The 19,412-nt window shown below is 52.2% G+C and overlaps 1 protein-coding gene across 2 annotated transcripts in view; it reads left to right on the forward strand.

Moving 5' to 3' along the window:
- Positions 1 to 9,432, forward strand: part of FBXO21 (F-box protein 21) — a 49,481-nt gene extending 40,049 nt beyond the window's left edge. For both annotated transcript variants that reach the window (XM_030335735.1, XM_030335736.1), the window contains exon 12: positions 5,288 to 9,432. In XM_030335735.1, the coding sequence (XP_030191595.1) occupies positions 5,288 to 5,475 (188 nt within the window). In that variant the 3' untranslated portion in view covers positions 5,476 to 9,432. The remainder of the gene's footprint in view (positions 1 to 5,287) is intronic.
- The last annotated feature ends 9,980 nt before the right edge of the window (positions 9,433 to 19,412 follow it).

The raw sequence follows: 19,412 nt of genomic DNA on the forward strand, positions 1-19,412 counted from the left end.
GGGGGTTGTGAGTTGAAGCCCCGTGTTGGGCAGAGATTACTGAAAAATAAAATCTTTAAAAAAAAAACAAAAAAAACCCAAATTATTTAAGTATTTTTGAACATTTCCAGTTTAATTTATTTGCATCATTTTGTTTTTAAACGTTTTTGTGATTTAAATGTTCATCCTTTGGCTCTGGTAATCCTGTTGTGTAGAGCCCACTGATGAATGCTTCCCTAATTCTAAGCTCTCCACAGAGAGTTGAAGAGTGAATTATAAGCCACATTCATGCATGACATCCTCGAATAGTTTTAGTCTGCATAATTGAGAGAATTTTTCTCTCAATATGTGAGATTTCAGCTAAACCCAAGTGGGGTGCTGTATAGTGTCTTTTGCTCCCACTAGGGGGCTCACTTTTGCTCCCACTAGGGGGCACACTTCAGCACTTTCTAGACACCGGGGGAGGGGCAGCACCTCGTGCTCAGCTTCCCACCCCTCTCCTCCACACTCCCACCCCACCTCCCCCATACTTAGCTACTGCAGAAAGTGAACATCACAGATGGTCTGAACGGGAGTCAGCTGCCCATCTTGGACGGCCAGGAATTCAGCGCAGTGTGAAAATCCCATTCTGACGTGTGTTCTGTATAGAATGACAAAGCTCTCCGGGAACACCAGGGACGTGGGGTGCCTCAGTGAGCGTCAGCTCCCGTCTCCATAATTTGTCTTACACTTTCAAGCGGGAGTATCCACCCACGAGCCGTCCGTGGCCGTCTGCGTGTGCCGGCAGGTGTGTGAGGAGCCCCCGTGGGAGGTGGAGTGCACGTTCTCAGCCATTTCAGAGGTCGATGTGCTCACTCTCCTGTGTCCTGGCCGTTCCACCCCCACTCCTTCCACTGGAGACACACTCAGACGTGTGTCTGTTTTCTTGTCGGAATGGGACAGCAGTGTCATTCAAAGGCTCGCCAGGTGAATTGGGGGTCTGTCGGACTGCGGAATGCGAAGCTGCAACTAAATGAGTTGCAGATAAATGCTTACGGTATGCTTCACATAATAGACACAAACAATACCAAGTTCTCTTTCTATGTAGTTATGTCTAGCTACTTCAAAAGGGGAGGACTCTGCTTGGTGGTCCCATAGGTTTACAGGACTGTACTTACCTATCTGGGCGGCTGAAATTTGTTTTCAGTAGGCTGCGTGCCCAACATGGGACTTGAACTCATGACCCTGAGATGAAGAATCTCATGCTCTACCAACTGAGCTGGCCAGGTGTCCCCTGGGTAGCTGAAAATAAGATACGCAGACACGGGGCACCTGGGTGGCTCAGTCAATTAACCATCCAACTTCAGCTCAGGTCATGATCTCATGGTTCGTGGGTTTGAGCCCCACATTGGGCTCTCTGCTGTCAGAGCGGAGCCTGCTTCACATCCTCTGTCTCCTTCTCTCACTGCCCCTTTCCTGCTCTCATGCCCGTGCACACGCTCTCCTCCCTCCCTCCCTCTCTCTCTCTCTCCTCACTCTCTCTCTCTCTCTCTTTCAGAAATAAGCAGACATTTCTGTGAAAAACGTCAAGGGAATTGGGAAAGACTTCTTAAGATTTCCCTGGGACTTTTGGGGCACCTGGGTGCCTCAGTTGGTTAAGCGTCTGACTTCAGCTCGGGTCACGATCTTACAGTTCATGGTTCTGTGCTGACAGCCGGGAGCCTGGAGCCTGCTTCGGACTCTGTGTCTCCCTCTCTCTCTCTCTCTGCCCTTGCCCCATTCGCAGCTCTCTCTCTCAAAAATAAATAAATGTTAAAAAAAATTGACAAAAAAATTTCTCTGGGACTTTTAGGTAGGCCCTGTTTGATATTTTACTTACTTTAGTATTGCTTAGATTTTTCATCACTCTTCAGGTAAATTTTTTTCAACTTTGTCCCTCTTTTTTTCAACTTTGTCCCACTTTTCCTCAAAAGTGTTTTCGTGTTAGTACCTTCTTTCCTGTTTCGCTAGGAGCCTGGTCAGGTAATGCACAAAATCCGGGCCCCGCCCCTCCTTACCAGCTGGGCATGGGGCTGTGAGGGTCACCGCTGCTGACCCCCACGTGGTTCCCAGCCGGTCTGTGCTGTCCGTGCCTCTTTTCGGGCCCACACATAGGATTCTGTGCAGCCGCTGTGGGGCCACGTCTTCTCCCAGATCCACGACCATAACCTGGCCTTGACCTTCCTGTCCTCTTCCCAACCCTTAGGAGCTGCTACTTAATACCCAGAAAAAGGAAGGGGAAAAAGGGTGAAACGGTGCTAAAACATACACCTGAATTGCCAGGGCAGTTGCAGTTGCCATTTTGGTCTAGTCCGTCCTTTGTGGTGGGGACTGTCGTGTGCGTTTGTTGATCGGCGGCCCTGCCCTCCTCCCACCTGATGCCAGTGGCAGCCCCCCTTGTGACAACCAGACCCATCCTCACATCCTGCTGATTGTCCTGCAAGGGGCAGAGCAGCCCCCAGTTGAGAACCACCGCTCTCCACAAACTGGCAATAGAGCAGTTGTTCTGAATGACCCACTTGAATTCTTTTTATTTTCAATATTTCTATCATGCCTACCAGTGACAGGTGACTGGTCCCTTCAGAGCAAAACAGCTTTTTTGCCTCTCGGTGGTATCCCCAGAGTCCAGACCCTCCCCCTAATACTTGTGCGTTCCTCGGCAAGAAAACCCGAGGCCCCTCGGCAGCTGCCCTGGTTAAAACACCTTGGCCGTGGCTGTACCCAGAGGCCTGGCCAGGGAAGATGGCGGCAGGCACAGTTGCAGGAAGGGGCATTTTCTCAGCCAGTGGCATTTGTAAACATCGGAGGGGTTTTTTTACACTTGTTTTTTCTAGTTGGCAGCTCTAGAAACCTATAAAACCAGGCACCTGGGTGGCTCAGTCGGTGAAGCGCCTGACCCTTGATCTCAGCTCAGATTTTCATCTCAGGGTTGTAAGTTCAAGCCCCGCGTCGGGCTGTGCCCTGGGCATGGAGCCTAGTTATAAAAATATACAAGTAAGTAAATACTAACAAGAAAGAAGAAACCTGTAAAACCTAAAGAAGGAAATAAAGTTCTCTGTAGAGGTCTAGTGTAACAGCTATCCGTGTTCACAGACTACTCAGTCTTCCTTCTGGAAAACCTCGGGCCCCTGCATCCACAGAGCACCGTCAGCCAGAGCCTGCGCTGCCCTCCTGGGGTCCCAGCGGGCCCTCCAGCCAGTCCTCGCTCCTCCATCCATGAGCCCCTGCCCCCCACCCCCACCCCCCGTCGTGTGTCTCCTACTCCGACGCCCTCAGCTCTGGAGCTGGACTGTCTGGGTTTGAGTCCCAATGAGTCCGGGGCCAGGTCTTGCTGTCTGTGCCACGGGGTACTCGGCTGCAGATGGGAGCTGTGACAGGGGCCCCTTGTGCAACAACGCGTGCGCACTGTCAGCTGGGGCCTGGCTGGCCGTCGTAGTGCCTGGCACACTCCCTGGCTGGGAGTGCCCACGTGGAAAAGAGAGATGCGCAGTGTGCCGTGGACAGAGCGGCCCTGCCGTGTGGCCTCCGGGCTCCTTCGGTGGGTGCAGTGTGGAGTTCCCCTCCCCCTTGCGTCACAGGATGTGGGAAACAGGTCACTTGTTTCCCGGCTGCCTGTCCTGTGCAGGATTAATGTGCCGTGATGGCCACGGTGAGCTGCAGTGGACCATTGGACCACTCTTGCACCCTCGCTAAGCAAGGTTAGGGTCACCTCACGGTGTTCACCCTCGCATACGGATTGTATGTGTTTTCCTCGGCAGCACTGAGTCTCAGACTGGTGCCCCGAGTATGTCCTTCTAACGCAGTCTGAAGAAACACAGCCGCTGTTAGCCCAAAATTTCTTGAAATCCCTTCCTGTTTTGTTAAAAAAAAAAAAAAAAGTTCCGGATTGAATCACGTAATTCCTTCCCCTTCCCAACATCGGTTAAAGTCAGCGCTTCCAAATGATGCTCCTGGGGAGGCTGGAGACGCTGGGGATGCAGGGCCTCTGGGTGGAGGGCGCTGAATGTCCTGAATTTGCATTTCAGGATGTTTAACCAAGCTGTTTTAGGGACAGTTGGCTGCACTGTTTGTGTTGGGCCCTGGGCTAGGCTTGCACAGAGACTCAGTTGAATTAATGTGAGTGATAGGCTGTGCAGAGTGTGGCTGTCGATCAGAACTGAGACTGCCCTGGTCCCCAGTCTGAGCGGGAAGATCTGCCTGGCCCAGCTCCTCTTGGTGCCGGGCCGTGGGGGCGTGGCTCGGCTTCTCCTGGATCTGGGGGGCTCAAGACACTGTCCTTTCATTGGGCCCTCGGGGGAGCCATTTTTCAACGTTTTTTAGGGAGAAGCGATATGAAAGGATTTCAACCTTTTTTATTTTATTTTTTAATGTATTTATTGGGAGAGGGAGAGGGAGAGAGAATCCCACGCAGGCTCCGTGGTGTGAGTGCAGAGCCCAGTGCAGGGCTTGAACTCATAAACTGTGAAATCACGAGCTGAGCCGAAATCAAGAGTCAGGCACCCAACCGACCGAGCCACCTAGGCGGCCCTAGGATTTCAGCCTTTTAAATGGCTTGTATGTGTTGTCTTCTGGTGGTTTTCGTCGTTCTGTTTTGAAGGAGTCTTTCTGTTTCTCTAGTGGCAGAATGGCGAGCAGGGAGAGGAGGTAGTGTGGTTTCCTAGGAGACCGCACAAGTAGTGATAACCCACATCCGTACAGGTTGGAGGTGCGAGCCGCTCGTTGACTCCTCCCACGGGTTCCTGACAGCCCAGAGCAGGCTCGCTGCACAAGCACCAGCCGGGATCGGAAGGCACCGGGCGGGGGGGCGACACGAAGTGAGGTCTGTGTGGAAGCTCCGGTCAGTAGAGGAGACGGGTGGCAGGTGCCGGACTTGTAGCCACGTGGTGTGGGGCTTCACAGGGTGAACCTGTGGCAGACATCGGGCAGGCTGGGATGCCCTGGTCCCTTACGCTTGGCTGTTTGCACGATCAAGTCAGAGGACCGTGACGCATCTGTAGTTTGCCGGTCCCGAAAGGCTGGACGTTTGCCGGGGCAGACTTCTTGCTCAGAGAATAGGAAACACTCTGTTTAGTGCGGAGCCGGTGGGGCCCATTCCTCCAGCCCCCCACTGTCCCCACCGCCCCCGCTGCCTTGGTCCTGTTACCTCCTTCAGATCCCATAAACAGGCCTCTCCTTCTCCACCTCAATCCTGCTGCGCGAAAGGGGGCGAGAGATAGGACGCTCTCTGGATAAAAGATGCTACAGAAGTGTCCGTGTTAATAGGAATGTCCATGTGCCTCTTTGCCAACAGAAAACCTGGAATATAACGTGGAGCCTCAAGAAATCTCACACCCTGACGTGGGACGCTATTTCTCAGAGTTTACCGGCACTCACTACATCCCGAACGCGGAGCTAGAAATCCGGTACCCGGAGGACCTGGAGTCTGTGTATGAAACGGTGCAGAATATTTACAGTGCGAAGAAGGAGGACATAGAGTAGCGTCCAGTAGAGGACACCGAGCCTTTGCCGCTGCCGCTGTCTCCAGGAGAACAGGATTCCGGAATAAGACGTCTCCACGGATCCCTCTGGATTCACACCACCAGGAAAGCACCTAACCAGTAGCGCTGGTTGCCTCCCACCGAGTTTAAACAACGTGTGCTCTCCTCCAGCTGCAAAGACAATGTCGCTCTCCGCCTACACTAGTGAATTCATTTGACGGCACTGTGTTCAGTGGCATGGCTTGTGTGCTTGTCCTGTGGTGACAGTTTGTGACACTCTGTCTTCATGAGGCCTCACAGTCGACACTCGTAGAATCATCCTTCCCGCCCACTTCCCGTTACGTCTGTCTACACTCGTCTCCGACCGTTTCATTTGCCGGACGGATGGGGTTCCATGTTTGCACCGGTTCCCTTCTGGTTTCGCCGTGGAGCGCGCGCGGCCCGGAGTCGGGACCGCTGGTCTTTTCGCCCTGCGTGTAGTTGCTTCTTCAGAGGCGAGGCTGCGAGCGACGGCAGCAGTATCCGAGCGGCGGGGACGCGAACACGCGGATTGGTCATCAGAACCGTTCGGCTTTATTTGTTCCAATACGTGAAACAGATTTCAGCCGCTTTATCTCTTCCTTTATTTGAAGCGGGAGCACGGCAGAGCGTTGCCCGCCACGTTCCTCCCAGGTCCGTGCTCCTGTCTGCGAATCCCCAGTTTTCTGTTTTCTTACGTGAAATCTTGTGAGAAAGTGCACCGTAATGGCCTTTATGGATGGATTTTCCCACATTCGTCTACTCTCCTTCCCTTTGAAATAACTACTTTTTTCTCTCCTTTAATTTTAAAAATTATTCCGGTATCATAAATAGATCTTAAGTCAGTGATGGGTTCTCTTTATAGTAGGAAGTACAATCTGGTGTTAGAATGTTCACTTTTAGAAACCACACTCCGTGGTCTCCAAAGACCTAAAGGAGGTTTCACTTTTGTAATCAGAAAAAAAGAAATACTGAACCTTATGCATTTTTTAAAGAGGAAAGAGGAGGGTCCGTGTCCCCCGTCATCCCTTAGAATCACTCTTCGACCCTGCCGGCTGTGGCAGGGTGGACGCAGGTAAAACGTCTTTAACCTGAGGAGTGTCGATCCGTGGGGAAGGAGGCGGGAGCGCCCTGCTTTCTCGAGTCCCCGCTGCCCTGAAGGTCCCACTGGCTCCCGCCCCCCACCCTTGGTCCCTGAGCTCAGGGGCACCGAGGCCCTCACAGCCCCGAGCGCCCGCCACTCTCGACCTGCCAGTTCTCATGAGAGCTAGCTAATTCGTAGTTAACCAGTAGAAGCTACCTTCGGGAGTTAGGACCTAGTTACTCTCTGAGTTGCAAAGAATCCAGTCGCTCTGGTGAGCGAGGCTTCGGGGGCTGTGATCCGACCCCGCCTCGCCACCCTTCTGTGCATTTGCATGTGGTTCCCCACACCCTGTTTGATGACTGCCTCATTTCCCCCTTTGGAAGCCCTGGGATGACCGAGGTTTGGGGAGGCCACCCGAGACCACTTAGTCACTGACGGCTGGTGAGCAGTTATTAGAAAGAGGCGAGGGTCTGGCGGCCCCTGCCAGCCCCAGCTCGCTGTCGCCAGTCAGATCCAGAGCCTGATGGTTTCGATCGGCCTGGGAAATGTGACCACTCACAGCACCCAGCCCGCCGAGGCCGGGGGTCTTACACTACTCTCGTTTGAAGGTGGGAACTAGTTAATCCAGAGGTAATACTAACCAGATGCATTACTAAGAAACTGTGGAGCATGCTGAGTTGTAATTGTTGGTTTTCTGGTTTGATTTCCTTTTTCCTTAGAGTAACATCAAAGCCAAGAAGGATGGTTTTACCTTTACTGACCCAATGTAAATATGTATCTAGACCGTTTTTAAATGTGTTTCTTCATGAATGCTTCATTTGGCTCCAGGAAGCCTGTGTCACCTGTGTAAGTTGGTATTTGGGCACTTTATATTTTTCTAAAAACGTGTTTTGGATCTCCTGTACTCTAATAAATCATAAGTTTCTTTTTAAAATTTTTTCCAAAAGTTTTCTCCATTTTAAGAAGTCCTGTTATAACAAAGTAGGACTTTCACAATGTTAAAATACTAACTATTTGGATAGAGTGACTTCTTTTCTCTTCAAATGAATGCCAAGATTTTTTTGTACAATGATTAATAAATGGAACTTACCCAGAGAATCCACACAAGCGGCCTGCCCGGTCTCGTTTCGGAACAGAAAGCCCAGCCTTGACGGCAACAGAACGTCTCTGGCTTCTCTTCTGATCCAAACATGCAAAACTTGGCTCTACTGAATTTTTCTTAACGTTGGTGAGTGAACAGGGTACTTTGTTCTGCGGGTTCCTTGCCAAACAGCAGTTTTAGAAGCTGGCTAGGAGTATTGAGGGCACCTGGTTACAATGCGAACATTGCAGCTTTTTGCTGCTGTTAGAGTACTCGTTCAAAAGGAGAAGGGCAGGTGCCCGGTGCGTTGTTAACGAGGTGACAGCTGCATGACGTTCCACGTGTCCACAACGCCCTGCAGAGCACGCACTGTCCGTGATGCCCCCGCGTGCCGTGCCGTGCGGAGCGCAGCGGTCAGGGGCCACACGGTCGCCGGTTTCCTGCACCGCGGTGGTCCCAGACCTTTAACGTCCTGTTGTGCGTTGTGACTTCATGAGAGCACAGTGTACTGTGCTGTGTCTTCCCTGCTTAGACCCTAGAACTTTCCTCTGCCACACGGACGGACACACACACACAGCATCCCCGAGGTCCAGGGTTTGCAGACGTGCTTTGGGAAACACTGTGTGTGTCCAAAACTAGTCCACCGTATCCTCAGGCTAGTTTGGCCAGGCGTCTCTCTCTCTCTCTCTCTCTCTCTCTCTCTCTCTCTCTCTCTCTCTCGTTTGAAAACTTTGGTCTAATCCGATTTTGAAAGGCTGGCTTCACGTTGTCTCCACCTGGACCTCATGGTAGCTTCTCCATCATAAGTGAATTTCCACCGCAGAGTTGTTTTTCGCCGAAACCAGCATTCGTACTGTTGCTAAATCGGTTTTGCATTTTACAGTACCTACTTAAGGACTTGTTCTCATTTTAAAATGTCTCTTTCTTAACACATGAAATGGAGTCAAACGCTCACGTTCTAGGCTCTCTTCTACCGCTAGAAGGGAAAATAACTTGTTTTCCTTTCTCCATATTCCAAGTACATAAAACTGGATTACCAGCAGCTTTTTAATTTGACAAGTAACCTGTGGCCATAATAATCCAGATGTAGCTCTTTATGTGTTTCTGTCTGTTTTCTGGAGGAAAGGAGTGAATGTTCACCCAGACGAAATGCAGAATCTGGCCCTGTGACCGTTTATTTCTGGAGACGTCGATGGTTGTGGTGCATGTGTTATTTTGTATCGCAAGCTTACTTTGAGCCAGCACTGGCCTCACCTATATTCTTCACGGCAACCCTCTAAGGCAGGGCCGGGCGGTCGATTATTGTTGCGGGCCACTTAAGGTCACGTGTTCTTTGTTTTCGAAAACGTAGAAGACCTTCTCAGCTCGAGGGCTGTAAAGAAAACGGGCTCTGGGCTGGTCTGGCCCGTGGGCCACAGTCTGCCGAGCTCAGCCAAGGTGCGGGCCCCGCCAGCGTCCCACCGAGCAGACGGGGAGCCGGAGCGCACTGCGCGCAGGTGGGACAGCGGGCGGGGGACCCGGGGACCCGACCTCCGAGCGCCAGCTCTTGACTACCACACTACCGCCAACTTTAGCAACTACCTCGCACTGGTTTTATCCTTTGCAGCCACTTTAACTTCTAAACGTTTCAGTTCTGAACACTTAGAGTCTTGAGAGGAAAGGACATTCCTTCGGTGAATAAAATTCTGTGCAATTATAGAATAAATGTATTATGGCCATTTAGCGATGATTGTATTAGGGTAATGCTAGTTCTGTAATAAATAGACCCAAAAATATACCGTGGCTCGAACACAATAGACCTTTCTTGCTCACCTAACACCGGGCAGGGGGATGGGGTGGGCAGGGGGCTCCGCTGTCTGCTTCGGTGTGCGGCTTCCACCTGCCCCGAAGGGCAGTGAGCACAGAAGGACACGTCCCTGGAGGGGGGGGGGGAGGGCTCCATGCGGGGAAGCTGGAGTGGCCCTTGGTGGCACTGCCTCTCACGTTCCACCGGGGGGGACTGGGAATGAAGACCTGGACACCGATGTGGCCTCTCCACTCTGGGTGTGCTCCCCACGGCAGGACGTGCCTCCTCCCCGGGGAGACAGCCTCTGTGAGGTCAGACTTTCGGGTGGCAGATACCGCTTGGTCCGGAAACTATTGCTTTGCTCTGGCCGCAGCAGCACAGCCACCGGGGGTGGGAGTTTAACTCCTCCGTCTACAGCAGATGGCCACAGGGGGGAAAGAGAGGAGGCCTCAGGACAAGCCACGTGTGTCACTTCTGCCTCAGGAGCCACACAGGTCGCGGACCCACCCACAGCATAACTCCGAAGGGAACGGCCTCCCGTGCACCCGTGGAAAAGGAAAGGCTTGGGGGCCCCGCCTCATCTGTGCCGCTCACCCCAAACCTCTCCTACCCACTTCCTGTGTCCCGCCAGAGTCAGTCCGCCCTGGCTCCTTGGGGACCAGCCCCCTGAACTAGAAGTTTTGACACGCCCCTCCCCCTGGTCCCCGTTCAGTGGGGATGCAGGGGCCAGACAGCTGCAGTACAAACTGCCACCTGGAAGAAGAGCGAGACGCACAGAAGCCACCGTGCTGCCAGTGACGAGATACTCTGCTGGGCAGGTGGGCAGGTACCATGAGGCCGCCCTGCCCCCCACAGTGGGGGGAGGGGGGTGGGGAGACTGGTTGCTGCCGCCCCTCCTCCCCTCTGAGCCCAGTCCTCCCTGGTCACACCACTAGTGGGGGGAGGGGGCGCATCTTCCCTGGGAGCTGGGCAACTTGACCGAGTACTTCCCGCCTGGTGCAGGTCTGGGGTCAGCCCCGGACGTCTTTCATTTTCCCGGCTCGTGATTCCTCTGGGAACGATTCCCTCGAACCCTTAGCAGACTACTCCCCTATCTATGCCCGTGATCATAGTTCTTTGCCAGAACTTGCCAGCCAGCCTGTTCTGTTTTCTTGCCCGTGCCTATCTCTGCCCCCACCCCCTGGCTTAACGGCGGCCACTTGAGTCTGATATTAGCCACAGCTGGGTCAAGGTGTTTAACGAGCCTGCATGGCTCAAAGTGATCCTCCTCCTCCTCTCGTGCTGGGGGTCGCACAGAAGCAGTTCCCTTTTGGAACCTAGGAAGCCCGGGATTTCTGACCCCTGGTTCTCGCGTTTTCCGCTGAGCATCTTCCTCGTGATGTCCTCGCTGTAAGCGGCAAAGGGCAGCGGGCACACGCTATATTCTCTCTTCGGCTGCTTCCCCTAGACCAGATGCAGCACCCCAGTGGCTCCAAACGCTGCAAACGGTAAGCAAAGCCCCAAAAGCGGCCCTCGCGCCTCCCAGCCTCCGGCAAGGTGTTCCTTGCCACCTCACTGCCAGGCTGCCGCCATGCAATTTAGGGTTTTTTTCACAGCGGATTCCCCTTTCAAGCGTTTTCGTTTTGTGGGTGACGGGGGTGCAGGGGAGGGTGGGGTTTTTTTAAGTTTAAAGTTAGGCTAATGTTCCCATAGGAAATTCTTCCCCATTTGGCTGTGCAAAAAAAAAGGATAATGATGGCAAGTTCTCTGGGGTTTGGAAAGACCTAAAGGCAAATCGTTCAGTGAACTTAGGAAAGGAAGTTGACAGAAAAAAAGGAAAGAAATTTGGGAGAGAACCAGCCGGGCAGCATGCATTCTAGAATCCTCGAGGGGCCAGAATTCCTAACTGCTTCCCTTAGAATGACACAGATCTTAATGGAAACTTTCATAGTCAAGCCGCAGAAGTCGGAGCACTCAATGAAAGCTCGTTGTTTTGTGTGTGTGTGTGTGTGTTTTCCCTGTCTCCAAAACCTGGTCCTCCCCCCAGGTTTTGGAATTCTCTAATACCTCACCACTTAACTATATGGTGATGTCCTCCCTCAGTCATGGCCCCAGGACAGAACATTGACTTCCCTCCTTCCTGCTAGGTTCTTTGGCTGGTCTCATCATTAAATTGACACAAGACAGATGAACAGGAAATAAAATAGTAGTAAATGTAATTTCTTGCAGGAGCCCCTAGAAATAAGACACTCAGAGGAGTGCCCACGGCAGGCAGCATTCGTGCCTTCTAGACAACCAACACATCTGTGAAGAATCGAGGGCAAGGGGTTTGGGCGTGGGGCCGCAAATCAGTGGGGAAGCAGCCAGGGTGGTTTCCACAGCCTTCTCGGCCCCGAGTTCCCGCCGGTGATAAGGACGCCTCTCTTTCTCCTGGCACGGGGCGGGAGTACCGTGCGCAAGGGAGAAGGATTTCCTGCTCTTAGGGGGACAAAGGAGGGTCAAAGTGCCCTCCTTGCCCTGGCTGCACTTTAGTTCAAAATGATCAATAAGCCACAGTGGCGTCTTTGGGGGCGGCCTGCCCTGAACCCCACCTGCTGTTCCCATGCAGAGGACTTGGCCCACAGGCTCTCCTACATCCCTCCCTGTACCCCCTTCCCCGGCTCTGCTCAGCCTTTTTTCCAGTATTGCCTCCCCACCCATCCCACGAACCTCAGACGAGTTTTTCCTCGTCACCTCCCCCATGAAATTGTTTTGCTGTCTCTTTTTTTAGGTGAAATTCACATGACATAAAGTGAACCATTTTATTTTTTTTAATGTTTATTTTTGAGAAGGAGAGAGAGTCCGAGTGGGGGAGGGGCAGAGAGAGAGAGGGAGACGCAGAACCCGAAGCAGGCTCCAGGCTCTGAGCTGTCAGCACAGAGTCCGACGCGGGGCTCGAACTCACAAACAGATCACGACCTGAGCTGAAATGGGATGCATAACCAACTGAGCCACGCGGGCGCCCCTGAAGTGAATCATTTAAAAATGCACAGCTCAGTGGCAGTTAGTACCTTCACAAAGTTGTGCGACCGCCACCTCTGTGTAGATGAAAACACTCTCGCCACCTCAAAGTAAAGCCCTGTACCCCATTAAGCGACCACTCCCCATTCCTCCCTCCCCCAAGCGCCCCATCTACTTCCTGCTCTATGGATTGGCCTGTTCCAAACAGTTCCTAAGGATGGGATCAGGCAGTACGTGATCTTTGGCGACTGGCTCCTTTCACTTAGCGTTTTCACAGGCCGTCCACTCCGTAGCATGAATCAGTGTTCCAGTCCTCCTAAGGCCGAATGATACTCCGTTGTGTGGACACGCCACATTTTGTTTATCCATTCAGCTATTAATGGACCTTTGGGTTGTTTCCACTTTTGGACTCTTGGGAAGAGACCTGCCATGAGCCCTGAATGCGATGTTAAGTCTGCTTATGCACCATATGGGCACCTGTGCTTTATACATCCGGAGAGTAACGGCTTTTCATCCTCCCCAACGACCATTTGCCCTTCGGGGACAGTGTCGCCCCACTGTCGTCCCTCTCTGGGAGGTGGCACTGGGAAGAGCCGCTGTCTCCGTCTTCTAGCTGGTCGGCCCCTGATGTCTTGACTGTCTTCATGGCACCCACCTTTGTGCCAGGAGCTGTGCCCGGAGAAGTGCCATTTCTGTCACCTGTAACTGCTAACCCGTATATTCTAAGGAACTCTTGGGATCCCTGTTACCCGGTCTTTGCCCTGACTTGCCTCTTCTAAAAATGGGATGGAAACGGGGCGCGTGGCTGGCTCAGTCAGCGGTACATCAGACTCTGGATCCCAGGGCTGTGAGTTCAAGCGCTACCTTGGGCGTAGAGCCTACTTAAAAAAAAAAAATGAGATGAAAGAAAGTGCAGTTGTAAGACTTTCTGGGTAATGGCTACCTTTGTATGAAACTACTCCCAGGAGATTAGGAAATTTGAAAGCTAAAGGCCTCTGCTAGACCATTGTTCCTGACATTTTACAAAGAGAAATAATGAGGCCCGTGGAGGGTATAGGTGCCTTCGTCTGGCGGGTGGCTCAGATCAGGTACTCAAGCCTGAGCCTTTGGACTTGACTGTGGAGGTGTTTCTGTTGCCCCCAAATTGCTTCCTCTGAGGGTTTTCTTGTCCTGCAGGGAAACTTGCTAATAACATCATCCCTTACTATTTGGCATTCAAAACCTTGTTAAATTTCTCCCTTGCTAACTGCCGTGGCAACCTCCCCGCCAGCTTCAGCGGTCTCTTATTTCCCTCACATTCACTGTGACGGAGGATGAGAAAGCGTTATTTATCCCTCATTGTCTGGGAAATTTGTCCTCTTGAAGTTTGGGGAAATCTTATTCAAAACCTGCAAAGACTTTTTTAAATGTTTTTAAATGTTCACTTATTTCTGAAAGAGAGAGAAAAAGACAGAGCATGAGCAGGGGAGGGGCAGAGAGAGAGAGGGAGACACAGAATCCAAAGCAGGCTCCAGGCTCTGAGCTGTCAGAGCCTGACGTGGGGCTCGAACCCACAGACCACGAGATCATGACCTGAGCCAAAGTCGGACGCCTAACTGACTGAGCCACCCAGGCGCCCCAAAACCTGCAAAGACTTTTTATAGGCAGTTGCTTTTTTCCCCTCTGGCTTTATGGAAGTGTAATTTATCTCTGGAACTTAACTCATCTTGTGTAACCGTAACCTAAAATATGATTTCTCCTCAAGCAGGGGTCACCGACTTCTCCTGGAAAGGGCCAGAGAGTAAAAGTATTTTTGGCTGAAATTTCAGGCCACAGGATTACGCAGGCCTGCCCTTGTAGCAGGAAAACAGCCATAGGCAATAGGTCAATGAGTGAGTGTGGCTTTGTGCCAATAAAACTTTATTGACAAAAACAGGCATGGGCTGGGGAAGGCCCACAGGCTGTAGGTTACTGACCCTACTGTACAATCCGCTTGACTATTTTCTTTAAACGGAAGTCTAAGCAGAAGCAACATCAAAAAGTTGAAAGAGGGTCAGGGCACCTGGCTGGCTTCGTCAGAAGCATGCAACTCTTGATATTGGGGTGGTGAGTTCGAGCCCCATGTTGGGTATAGAGATTACTAAAAAATAAATAAACTTTTTTAAAAAGTTGAAAAGGGTAATAGAAACCCACATACCCTGCACCAAGGTTCAACATTTACTATATTTTCTTTATTTCCCTTCTCTCTATACGTTTTCGCCCCTGACCCATGTGAAAAGTGTCTCAGACAACCTGAGACTTCTCCCTAAATTCTTTGGTGCCTCTCTCCTAAGAACAAGGATGCTTTCCTCCCCAACCACAGTGCCGTGCATACGTAAGAAAGTTGCATCCTCAGTGTCATGAGACTGGGTGTTGAGGACCAACCAGTGTTCCCACAGAATCTTACACCACTTGCGATTTCTCTGGAGCACCCTGGGGAGCACCTGGCCCCGTGGGTAGAAGTTATTCAAGAGAAGCTGTTGAAAATCACTCACCAGGAAGTCTGTTTGCCCGAGGTGAGCCTGTGGCGTCCTGACAACAAGAGACCTGTGGTTTCAGGTAAGCTTCGGCTCCGAGATGTTCCTTGACGAGGGGCATAAAATTCAGCAGAAATAGGGTTTTGTTTTGTTTTTTAAAGCGTTTGCTAATTTAGCAGAGATGTGTGGTCCCCCCCTTCTGCCCACAAAGGGATGGGTTGCTTACATTTTCCACTCAAGGCTTAGCGGGAGCCCCCACAATTAGCACTGTCTGCCCAGAAGCTCTGCAGAACTCAAGGTAGCAGAGTTCTCTCATAAAGGCCCATACGTGACCTTGCGACTTTCTTCCTTAATTAGGTACCCTGAAGACCCTCATTCCATTGACTGCATTGGCTCTAAGAACAATGATTTGGGCCCAGGTATAAGAAAATAACCCATCTAGGGGCACCTGGGTGGCTCAGTCAGTTAAGCGTCCAGCTTCCGCTCAGGTCATGATCGATCGCACAGTTTGTGAGTTCGAGCCCCGCGTCGGGCTCTGTGGTGACAGCTCGGAGCCTGGAGTCTGCTTCGGATTCTGTGTCTCCCTCTCTCTCTCTCTGCCCCTCCCCTGCTCACTCTCTCTTTCTCTCTCTCTCTCTCTCTCTCTCTCTTAAAAACAAATAGAGAGTTTTATTTTAAGTTAGGGCATTGGGAGTGTGGTGCCTGGATGGCTCAGTTAAGCATCGGACTCTTGATTTCAGCTCAGGTCATGATCTCAAGGTTTGTGAGTTCGAACCCCGTGTCGGGCTCTGTGCTGACAGCTCAGAGCCTGGAGCCTGCTTCGGATTCTGTTTGTCCCTGTCTCTGCCCCTTCCTTGCTCATGCTCTGTCTTTCTCTCTCTCTCTCTCTCTCTCTCTCTCTCTCAAAAATACATAAACGTTAAAAAAAATTTTTTTTTTTAAGAAAATAACCCATCCAAACTCAGCCTAAGAAGACCCTAATTCCATTGACTGCACTGGCTCTAAGAACAATGATTTGGGCTGAGGTATAAGAAAATAATCCATCCAAGGTCGGTCTGGGGGCTGTGCTTTATTTCTGGGTCTGGTTCTCAGCAATTCCACTTGCAAACACAGAGAACCTAATGGCCTCTCTTCTTCTGAGCCTGCCCATCATGTGAACGAGCCAGTGATGTGCTGATGCATCGAAACGTTCGCATTCTTGCCTCTTACCCCTCCTGGGCCTTAAGCATCTACCCTTCTTGGCCCACGCAGGATGCTTGGCCGTGGGTAGGGCTCCACCAACAGCCGTTTCCAGTTACATCTTCCACGAGCCCCTGTCTTCAAATGCTTACTTAACCCAACACCCTCCACTTCTCCCCTCCCAGGCTGGGTGGGAGGGGGTTGTTTTTCTGAGCCCTGGATGACAGAGATGTTCTTCCACAAATGCAGACTTGAAAGCATTCATCTGGAGAGGTCCAGCCCAGAGTCTTGTCAGGACTGGAGATACCACGGGCTGGGGCTCACCCAAGTCCCTTGGTCTAAGCGGATACTGTTCCCGAAACCTCCAGTTTTGCACGCGTGCAACCGGCTTCTCCGTTAGTGCTTGGCGTGGGCGGCTGGGCACAGGGCCGCCGCTCTCCTCCATTTCCGCCAGTCTGTTCATCTGCCTTTAGGGCCTGGACCTCATGATGTGGAAGACACAGTCAGCAGAGGTTTAGAACCAAATGGGACTCTCCTCTCACGCGCGGAATAACCTGGTTCAGTGTGGGGGTGATTTAGACTCCCAGTGGCCCGAGTTGTGTGCTGCCTTGGCTGTTCAGACCACACGTGGCTCTGAGAAGCAGGGGCTCATTCACCCCAGTCTGGCTGGCATGTTTCATGCCACTGGGCCGTGAAGCCGACTTCCCTTCTGCTGGGGCAGCAGGGGCGGGGCGAGACCTCAGTGGGATGTAAAACCGTGAGCTCCCAATGGCAGCATTCACACTTATTCCCATCTGTATCCACAGCGGCTGACACTGTGGCAGGCAAATGCTTCTAGAACGTTAACTGAAGTCCCTTTACCTTCCCACAACAGACACTCTGCCCCCAAAGCACAAACATCCCATGCTGTCCAAGCTCACGCTCCTCGGAGCCTTGATTCTGTGCCAGGATAGAGTAGAACAAGGCAACCTCTTGTATAAGAGTGCCTACAGGTGTCTGTGAAATTGTGACAAAATGTCAGAGAGTGTAGTTCGGGTGAGTTAGTTGAAGTCCCAGGGGTAGACTCAGGGCATGCCTTATGACCTGTGCCAAAGCATGACTTATTCTTGTGCACATCACCGTTTTGCCTTTCCAGGCGGGGATTAGAAGCTGCCATCCAGAGGCGTTCGGAGGACCACCTGTTGATCTCTTGGTTTCTCAGGATGGTAACTCATGCTCTATGTCTATGGGTGTGTTATTTATCGTCGGCTAAGATTCCCTCTACGTGTGTCAGGCCTTCCACCTTCCTTTGCTCGTAGTTTTCCACTGAAACTGTCGGGGCGTTGTTTACCATCCAGCCTGGTTTCAGCCTCCTCTGGGGGCTGGGGGTGGACGTACCCCTGCACAACAGAAGGGCTGATTCCGGGTCTCAGGGGCTCAGGTTGTGACATGTGGAGCCGCCATCCCCAGGTAAGCCACAGAGCAGGGAGGCAGAGGTCTCCTAGCCGTGTTGTGCACGTGGTAACAGAGACAAACAGATGGTTCCGTGGTGAGGGCAGGCCAGGAGATCTGGGGCACCGGCTTTGTAGTTTCCTTTGGCCGTGATGGACTCTGCTACGTCACTGTCCAGGCAAGGTACATTCGGCATGAGTCACCCCCATTGGGCAGCGGCCCAAAACCATCAGCAGCACTAACCTTAGCATCTCATTAGGCTCCTGGCACCCCGCGACCTGGCAAGGGAAGACTCTGCTGAGCAGGGAGCACCCAGAGAGCCAGAAAGGAGCGAGCCACCACACAAGATGGCCCCGGTGTCCTGCCAGCTGGTCTCACACCCCAGGCTACGCCGTCCCCTCCCGGGAACCCGTGTTCCCATTTGGGAAGGAGAGAGAGGGAGACTGGGAATTTTCCATTTTCCCTCCCTGGGTGACTCAGAAGAAAACCAGATCTGTTCCCAGCTTGTTTTTAACTCCTTCTGTCATTTCTCTGGCGGAGCCTCAGAGATCGAAGGCCGGGAGGACTTCGTCGGGCCCCACTCCACCTCCTGACCGTAACTTCTCCCCGCGATCTGCTTCCGGATGCCTCTGCGGGGCCACCCGCTTGCCTGGGTGTGCCATCTCTCTGTCCTCATTTCATTAAAAAAATTCTTCTTAATATTCTTACTTATTTTTGAAGGAGAGAGAGTGCGAGCAGAGGAGGGGCAGAGAGAGAGGGAGACGCAGAATCCGAAGCAGGCTCCAGGCTCCCAGCTGTCAGCACAGAGCCCGACAGGTGGCTCGAACCCGGGAACAGTGAGATCATGACCTGAGTCGCAGTCAGACGCTTCACCGACTGAGCCACCTGGGGACCCCGTATCCTCATTTCATTTTAAATTTTTTTTTTCAACGTTTATTTATTTTTGGGACAGAGAGAGACAGAGCATGAACGGGGGAGGGGCAGAGAGAGAGGGAGACACAGAATCGGAAACAGGCTCCAGGCTCTGAGCCATCAGCCCAGAGCCTGACGCGGGGCTCGAACTCACGCACCGCAAGATCGTGACCTGGCTGAAGTCGGACGCTTAACCGACTGCGCCACCCAGGCGCCCCTCCTCATTTCATTTTAGATGAAGACACTGCCACCCCTTGGTGCCCCAGTGACACATGGGGTTCAGGAGGCCCTACTGCGAGGCTTTGGCCGCTCATTGCTGCGTCTGTTTGCGTGGATTTGGAACACACCTGGGCTGTCAGCACAGAACCCGACGCGGGGCTCGAACCCGCGAACCGTGAGATCATGACCTGAGCCAAAGTCGGACGCTCAACCCATGGAGCCACCCTGAAAAAATCCTTTGAGAAGGAAAAAGGAAGAAGCCATCCATTCCATGAGTTGCCCCCACACCTTTCCAGACACATAGACTCGAGTGATGGGTCATGTCTATTGTGTTCTCCTTTTGCGCGTGTCATCTTCCCAGAGGGCAGGCAGTCCTCCGAATTGTCAATAATGACGGGTAGCACGGCAAGGCCCAGATTGACAAATGTCTTCTGTAAAGGAAGGGCCGGATAGTAAATAATACAGGCTTTGCAGGCGTGATGGTCTCTTTTGCAACTGCTCAGCTCTGCTGTGGTACGAGGGAAACAGCCAGAGACCTAAACAAACGGGCGTGGCCGTGTTCCAGTAAAACTTTATTTGCAAAACCGGGGGTCAGCCATGCTTTGTCGACACCTGCAATAATGCATGCGTAGTCAGTGGGACCGCCTCTGGTCCCTTCTGTCCCCAGATTATCTTCATGTGCTTAGCACAATGCCAACGGGGTACGAGGCACTCAGGAGATAGTTGGCGGTTGGTGAAAAGTACGTCACATGAA

The sequence above is a fragment of the Lynx canadensis genome, chromosome D3 (genome assembly GCF_007474595.2).
Source record: "Lynx canadensis isolate LIC74 chromosome D3, mLynCan4.pri.v2, whole genome shotgun sequence".
NCBI lineage: Eukaryota > Metazoa > Chordata > Mammalia > Carnivora > Felidae > Lynx > Lynx canadensis.